The sequence below is a fragment of the Nicotiana tabacum genome, chromosome 13, assembly GCF_000715075.1.
Source record: "Nicotiana tabacum cultivar K326 chromosome 13, ASM71507v2, whole genome shotgun sequence".
Classification (NCBI taxonomy): Eukaryota; Viridiplantae; Streptophyta; class Magnoliopsida; order Solanales; family Solanaceae; genus Nicotiana; species Nicotiana tabacum.
In genome coordinates, this window is record NC_134092.1 from 53,117,319 (window position 1) to 53,126,020 (window position 8,702).

At 36.6% G+C, this 8,702-nt stretch overlaps 1 protein-coding gene across 4 annotated transcripts; it reads right to left on the reverse strand.

The window, feature by feature from the left end:
• Positions 1-1,079: 1,079 nt before the first annotated feature.
• Positions 1,080-8,256, reverse strand: LOC107814619 (potassium channel AKT1). Of its 4 annotated transcripts, XM_016640061.2 has the most exons (12): positions 7,911-8,254; positions 4,318-4,363; positions 4,001-4,205; positions 3,854-3,911; positions 3,465-3,782; positions 3,133-3,378; positions 2,961-3,059; positions 2,849-2,881; positions 2,564-2,749; positions 2,289-2,483; positions 2,133-2,208; positions 1,080-2,044 (listed from the first exon to the last, which is right to left on the reverse strand). In XM_016640061.2, exons 2-12 carry the CDS (start codon positions 4,358-4,360, stop codon positions 1,149-1,151), a joined length of 2,355 nt encoding a protein of 784 aa, XP_016495547.1. In that variant the 5' UTR covers positions 4,361-4,363; positions 7,911-8,254; the 3' UTR covers positions 1,080-1,148. The 4 variants fall into 4 exon arrangements, with proteins under 4 accessions (XP_016495547.1, XP_016495544.2, XP_016495543.2 ...); XM_016640058.2 differs by having other exon boundaries at positions 2,289-2,474; positions 4,001-4,363; positions 7,911-8,255; XM_016640057.2 differs by having other exon boundaries at positions 4,001-4,363.
• Between the last annotated feature and the right edge of the window lie 446 nt (positions 8,257-8,702).

The window sequence follows — 8,702 nt, forward strand, 5'->3', positions numbered from 1 at the left end:
CTTAAGCCTCGCAAGGTCAAGTTCCTTCGAATTTAGATGTGTTATTATTGAAACCAGAATAATATGAACAAAGCTGGAAAAAATGGTATCTTGTTCTCTTAAGTATGTTACAATGTGTCCAAAGACTTACTCTATTCACATCTGTAACTTCGATCTCTTACGCAGGTGCCGATCCTTGACCTATTGTTCCAGATGTCTCGATCAAGCATAGAGCTCGGTTCTACCCGTATGTATGTTTATAATTTTTCATATATGATCATCAATTTAGTGACTTATTTACATATTTTGTATAAATTGTTTAGACTTTAGATCATTGCATTCCGTAACAAAAAAAAGGGTTAGGCATTCTAAGTCATGATATAAATTCAAATTTTATTAATTCAAGATTATTTTGCCTTGTGTTTTATAATTAAAATTACTAATTGTTGTGCCAGCTCAAGTTGCTCATATTTTCTAAGATTTTTTTATTACCTATTTTGATTGATTTTATTATAGATATTACATGATCTAAAAATTGTGTTACTTAGAGAATAAACATTAACAATTGGCGTGACGATTCCGTCGGTTTAAGTAAATAACTCTACTTAAGAAAAGCTGAGAATAAACTATACGGAGATAATCGACAGACTTGCAGCATGATCACAGACCCCTTAAGGTAAAAATAAATAAATGATTTTCTTTACTTTTTGTTCAAGAACTTAAACACATTATTTAATAATACACATAATTGTTAAAAAAAAATATACTTATTGATATAGGGTACACGCGCAAAGGTACCCTAAGATTAGTTATGTAAATAGTAAACAATTTCGACGAAGCGGATTCAATTGAACCCCTTAATCCTAAATAGGTCCGGCATCCTAAATAAAATTTCTCCGCCTTTAACTAGATGTTCTAGTTTCGAGCTCTATAAAAGGAGAAACCTTCTTATATGCTTCCCCTAATGAGCCCCTAGGCAATGGGAATTTGAATTAGTCAGTGTAATGGTATCCCAGATGATCATACAAAAAAAGGTTAGAAATTCAGCACCAATGCACCACCCCCCCCCCCCAACCCCCCACACACCTGAAACCCAAAAATGAAAAGAAAAAAACACGAACATGATTATGGGAAATGGAAAGTTTGCATTTGCATTTTCTATATCCATATCAAGAATCATCACCGCTAGGGTAACAATGTTCATTGGCTCCTCCATCACTAGCAAAGATTAAAAAATCACCATCTCTAATTAATTCTATGCCCTCAATTTCAGCTCCATCATTGTTTAGAACTCTGGCCTGCAAGATTCCGTATTTTGTGGCACCAAATTCAAGTAGCTCTTGGAAGCTGTGTGGACGTAAGACAAGCTTCCCTGCAAAATCTCCCTTCTCAGGGCAACTCACTGTTACTCTGGAACTATAAGTCTTGGTTGTCACTGCCGTTGCAGCCTGGTTTTTGGATAAACACAAATCACGCCCATTGGTCTGCTCAGCTGACATTAGCCCGAATAATGAGTTATGAAAGTTATTAGTCCTTCGTCTAGGACGGGATCGCCCCCATGATCCATCTCCTGCTAGAAATGAGCCTCCTTGGAACATAGGAGGCATGATCGTTGGCTCGCTTTTGAATCTTCCAAGAAACCGAACTCCAGACTGAGGATGTTCCTCAGGGATAGTTTGAGTTGTTGTGAGTTTCTTGGATTGAAAGAGTAATTTGATATCTTCATGTCCCTGCTGCACAGCTAGGTCCCTCGGGGTCCAACCATGTTGGTCTACTTGGTCAATATTAGCCCCCTGATCCAAGAGGTAGTTTACTATTTCAACGTTTCCTTCACAAACAGCAACATGCAGGGCTGATGATGATCCATTGATATTGGGACTTGTGATATCCCCACCATAATGGACAATTTTCTTGAGCAAATTCAAGTTGTTTTGTTCAGCAGCAATGCAGGCAAATTGACACACATCACCAGCTGAAAGTTTAGCACCATTGTTGACGAGTAGCCTCATCACTGAATCATGCTTCCCTAAAATGGCCTCCCATAATGGTACATTCCCTTCTGAATCTGTTTGCATGACAGACAGTAACTAATTTTGTGATTATTTTGGATAAAAACACATATGGGTGTTTGGCTAGAACGAGAGTATACCTACCTCTAATATTCGGATTGGCCCCAAAATCCAAAAGCAAAAGCACACAATTATCAAGTCCTTTAGATGCTGCTATGTGCTGATGAGAAAGAAAAGATGAATTAATTAATTCTTCAAGAATTTAAACTTGGATAAAAGAGAGCTCCATAGTGTACAAACCAAAGCTGATCTCCCATTTTTGTCAGATTCATTTGGATCTAGACCCCGCTTCAACAAGTGATGCAACAACAAGTTGTCACCTCTAAGTGTGGCAAAGCAGAGTGTGAGAGGAAGGTCCATTCTACCGCGAGCTAGCATTTTTTCTGTCTCCTGCAGAACTCCTTCCATAATTGGATCCTTCATCTCCTTCAGATGCTTGCTCAGCGGATTGGCGTCATATTTCAGCCAGATTATGTTATGCGAAAATGGAAAAGAATTTGAGCCATTTATAATACCTGCAGGAGATTATTCATGATTATGGTCCCATCTCCAACATTGGCCTGGACAATGTTCAAAAATGTTGTGCGGTTCATTCTGAGTAGCTGAGTTAGGCTCTTTGTTCGTACTGCAAATAGCTGAGGCATGTAACAAAGAACGCCAATCTCACCACAAAGATCACCAGCCTTGACCTCCCCTATGACCTGAAATATTACAACTATTTGATGCCATTAACTGTGTTTCATTAGAAAAGGAATAAAATTGTGTATGTTCAAAATTGCAACTTTTCAAATGAAACTTACCTGTTCAGCTCCATTTTTAAGTATCAATAGATCCTGTCAAATGGTGATGAATTTAAAGTCCCAAAAAAGCATGTCAAATCCAGAATACATAAAGGAGATATAATAAAGTTACCACATCTCCTGTTACTAAAATATAGAAGTCAGTTGGTGCTTCATTCTGCAAAATGACATCCTCTTTGGGAGGAAAATACTCTGCCTTCATCTCTGAGACCTTGAATTATGGAGCTAGTATCAAACATCAAAAGATATGCATGCTTGTAGTTATAAAAACAATGACAAGTTACCAGCTGGAAGAGTAAATCATTTGACACGCCATTGAACAAGTAAACCCCATCTACTAGAGAGTAGAAAAGATAATGTGAAATGCTTGAGCGGATTGCTTTAGGAAGAGAATCAAGTGTCTCTTGCTGCTGCACTCCCTCTGAATCTGTTCTGTATTTCAAGCACAAGTGTGCTACCATCTGATCTTGGAGCCGAGCAGGCAATTGGTTCCTCTGTGCAAAATTGGAAGCAGCTTGAATTGTGTCTCTCTGTAGCACAACAAACATTCACATAAGCTAGTGAATTCCATTGTCTAAATCAAATAGTTAAATGCAAAATAATATAATTTACTCACAAACTGTCTAGTCCTACTTGTCTCGTGGACAATCAAGAGTGTCATATTTCCTATTAGATAAGCTGTGAGGCCCAAGTTAAAAAGCATGTAAAAAATATCAAAGATCATCTCCCGTGTATTCTCCGGATGCAGATCACCATAACCTACTGTAGTAAGAGTAGTTATTGACCAATAAATAGAAGTGATATAACGATTCCATAGACTCTGATTAAGGAAGTCATCCATAGATGCCCCAATCCATGTCTTGTTTGGGTCTGGATAATGAGCTGCAATAAGATAATAAAAGCATCCAGCACAGTGAACAGCAAAAAGAGTGACCTGCAGACCAAATAGGAAACATTGATCAGAAACACTCATCTCCTACCACAAGAACAGTCAAATGTACTTACACATATAAGCTTTGCACATCGGACACAATAGTAATTGAAATTCCTATCTTTCTCCAATCTGTTTCAAAGAAAGAAAGGATTAGGTTGAGCTTTGAGGGAAAAAGGAGCTATAAAACACATTTATCATTTTCAAGCCCAAGCAATTACCTGGCAAACAAGGCACTAACTCTTCGTAAACGCCAGAGACGAAGCATATAGAATAAATCATATTCATCAAAAGGTTTCGGGATTTTCCTGGCAAGTTCTGAAGGGATTGTTGATATGACATCACAAATCATCCAAGTTCTTGCATACTTCTTAGCAATCCTTTTGTGGCTATCAACTAGTACATATGTGGTTTTATCCCGGTAAGCTACAAAGAAGTTGAGAACGATATCAATTGCAAAGAATGCATTGACAATATTATCAGCGATGGCCAGTGGTCTTTCTGGTTTCTCAAGGAAGCCAAACTCAAATGGACACACCCAAGCTGTATAGATGACCAGTGCAGCCAGAAAACTCTGCCATGCCCTGCAACATTACTTCAACATAAGCTGATGCTAAGTAAAAGCCAACTTGTTTTCCATGATCATATACCTTTCCATCTAATATGACTAATAATTAGTATTTCCCTGCGAATGGCTGAGAGGTGTACTAAGAACGAAATGCATAATTTTGGTTTCCAGTTTCCAATATGCTTGTCTGCTTTCCAGACCCGCAAAAAGAAAAGGAAAATGAGAAACAGATAACCTGCTGCATGATAACAAAAATGACTACTATTACTTCTTAATCTCAAGCTAGTGGGGATTGACTGTGTGAATCCTCGCTAAATTTTTCATTGACAGACAAATTTCTAAAGAGACTAAAAATTCCTAACAAATACTAGACGTAAGGTAAGCATACTAGCATGAAGCCTAAATTTCTAACTAGTTGGTATTCTCTATATGGCTTATTTGCTTCTATTGCATTCTATTTTTCTTAAGATTCATAGACTTCAAGGGTTTGTAGGTCTTTTAACACAACTTCCTTTCATATGATTTTAGGTTTATCTCATTCTCTTTCTAACACTTCGATTCATCATATCTGCAGATCAGTATATTTGGAGGTTTATGCATGGCATGACGAAACCATCTCTAATGCCATCCTCTCAGTTCATCCTCTATGTGTGCTCCTTACACCTTCTGTTGATATATTTATTTCTACATTTTCAGTTACCTTCGGTCTCATTCAAGACCTAATCAAGGGATTTTCACTTTTGGTATATAGGGGTTTTCCACTTAATAAGTGAAGGGAAGAGGGAAGTGACACTTATTGAGCTTTATAAGGCTGACACTACATAAGCCTCTAGAGGAGAAAGCTCAACAGCTCCCCTTCATTCATTACTACGCAGGTTGCCCTATTAATCGTCGCTCTACCACTGGACTTGTGTTTTCCTTTGAAATTCTCGGACCAGTCTACAACCCGTTAAAAAATGAGTTCGTAACTCTTCTTCACATGCAGTATGGTCGAAGGTTTAGTACATGAGATAGCAGGGGTATTCATTTTGACTCCCAACCAAGAATGTAAATAGGCAATGCACCATCCTTACAGCTATGGTTCTAGCACTTCTTTTTGTGTGCTCACTTCGGTGCCCAATTTGTGCCTTTTTTTCTGGCCCTCACCCTGCTAGAAACATAATTGATCATGTGTTCATCTTAATATATGCATTTCTGCAACACTTATTTTGTGGGTATGTTGTGCCTTAGCGACCCAACAAACTCCCATATAACATTAATCGTGTTATGACCTTTCATAGAACATTCCTTTCACTTTACTAGTATCCTCTTATCACACAACACTCTCGTAGACACAAACTCCCATATATCATTAGCCTATTATGACCTTCCAACATAAAATTTCTTCCACTTTGCTTGTATCCTTCTGTCACATTACACTCTCGCAGAGCACTACATCTTAACCATCCCACTTTAATTATGTGTTATTCCTTCTATCTCAATTTATGTGACGCACTTTCTTTTTTTGTTTGCACAAAAAGAATGACAGATTTCTATACTTAAAAATAATTAAACTTCAAAATTTCCATTTTATCTTTAATGAAGTGATTTTATAGCCAGATAAATGTCATGTCATGATTTAGACCACATGTTCCAAAAAATTCGTTCTTTCTTAAACTCTGCACCCAATCAACCATCTTCACATAAAATGGGCGGAGAGAATACATCTTTATCTATCTTACCATTTTCTTGGCACAGAGTATACACATCTGAATCATTGGTTATACTCTGCCACTGGTTCTTTCTTTTATTGCTCAGGTAAACTTGGAGGATTTCAGGTTCTCATTAATGGGAATCCCCAATACCGAAATGAGTATGCTCAAGAGATAGATTGACAGTTATACTGGAGAGGATGTCACAACTTAATTTCATGCAAGTGCCTTGATGCAATTTTGAGCTGGACTTTTCTGTATTTAAGTGCCTCAATGCACCTCAGGATTTTGAGGTTACCCTATGGTTATTGAAGATCTGTTCATGCACTATGTTAGATATCAAAAAGAACCAATTTCCTTTTTCAGTCACCACAACAGATTTACTAGTATAAGGCAGGATAGTTTCAGTCTCGTTGAATAAAATGCAAACGAAATGACTTACTAGCCACAGTATATCCCCGACACATATATAGCAGATATTTTAGGGAGCAGTATTGTAAATTTGTGGTATTTCATACACAAGGAAATGCCAAATTATTGGAAGTACCAAAAAATAAAACATATATGAAGATACTTTGCTGATCCCATACAGCCATGGTCAATATAGGGTAATGGAACCAACCGTTGATGTAATTCACTATCGGAAAAAGATCACTTTCATATCTTTTTCGGGAAATGGCTTAAGTTCTTCCTTTATTAAGTATGGTCCAAGAGCAAGATCATTTATTTTTGAGCTCTTCGAACTACTTCTCATGGAAAGGATAGACATTATACTAAAGAATAAGCAGCCAAACGTTATGTTGTCCCCCGTCCACGCGAAAATATTAGTTCCATAGGCAGCCTAGAAAATAAGGTACATGCTACAGCTAGTTAAATTACAACGATAGTGTATATCTTTGTATATATAATTCAAATATGATAAAGATAATTATAGTTAATTATCTATAATTACTACAGAATAATGGTAAAAGGGCAAGTAAACCTGTCGTAGCTAGTTAAATCTCGATGTATATAACTTAAGTCCTATAATAAAGTTAACATTCTGCAAACAGAGTGAAAGATCTTCCCAATGAAAATGGATGCCCGGAAGAAACATACTCCGAAACTATAGCATTGAAAACATATAGGATGACATGACACTTATCCAATCAAAAGTCAAAAAGACGTGACACTTTTTCCGGAAAACAGATGGGGGCTAAATCCTTAGGGGTTGTTAGTTATCAGGATTAGGGTTATAATCCTAGTATAGAATTTGAGGTTGTATTTATCCCGTTTGGTTATAGGTGCAAATTTTGTACCAAAATGGTGGTATTAACTAACTCATATTAAACGTGAGATAACAATTCCAGGATATTAGTATTTTGGAACCAAATGACTCATTAGAGTTACAAATACACTTCAAATCGCAGGAAAAGCAAGTCAGCTAAAAATTTAAATAATGTCTTTGCGGTTCAAGAAAAAACAAATTCGGCCGAGTCGATTAAAAGTGATGAGTGAGCAAGGATGTCAAACAAACTTGGCCGCAAGATTTTGCCTTCATCAGAATGACATTATGTACAGCAATGTGGCGAAGACTAGAATGAATGGAATAACTTACAAAACCAATAGAACAGAGAAGACTAAAGCCAATTTTTGGATTACAAACGATATTCTAGAAAGAAGACAAAAGTAGTTCTTTACTCTCTTTTTTATTCATTTTTGACAAAAGTAGTTCTTTACGTTACAATCAAGATCAAGCAGCATCAAATACAAATATCATGTTATTATCACAACGTGCAAATACACCCAACGATATTATTAATCTTCCGAATTCATAAGGAAAAAAAAAAAAGAACATGCACAGACGCAAACACATTGGACAGAAAAGTTTACCTATAATGGTGATCACTGGGATGAATGATGAATCTGCGTAGCTTGACTGTGCGGTTGGTCGTTCTGGCACCGAGAGAAGGCAGAATTCCAGTAGCGAGACTGTAATGTCTGCCGTCTCTAGACAACTGTTCAATTTCTTTGGCCGCAGCACCACAAATAGAGACTCCAAATCCCCATAGACTATTTCCTCGCTCATCACCCATGCCTAGAGAGAGTATTTTTTTTCTCAACAATTGGCAAATAATCTTATGTGCAGCTGCAACTAAAAAGAGAATATTTAGGAGGTGATTTCGATAGTTCCTACAGCTCAAGAGAACTACCTTCTTAGACACGTATAGCATTGTGAACCTAAGCATGAGGCATTTGACCGACGTACGTCATGAAACCACTTTGAAAGTTTATTCTCGCTTTTGCCCATACATTATAAGTTTCATTTAACCCCTTAGTCTTTTGGGTTTGAAAAATAATACCTTTTAAATGGATGGTAAACCTCCTAGATCTGAAATCATTAGCAAAAAATGAATGTAGTTTCAAATACCATGTTTGTTTTAATTATTACTTCAATTTTAATGTCGTATTATTAAATTCATTGTTACGTAAGTAAAGAAAAGATCCATTTTATGTAATGATCGATTTATTGTGATGGCTCGTTACTTTATTTTTTTTCTATTATGCCTTTATTATTTAATAATGTAATTGTTATAAAATAAAGACTGTAAAGTAAAGACAAGTATAGAAAGAAACTGATATATTTTTCAAATTTATGTACATAATGAACTGAAAACTCCTCTA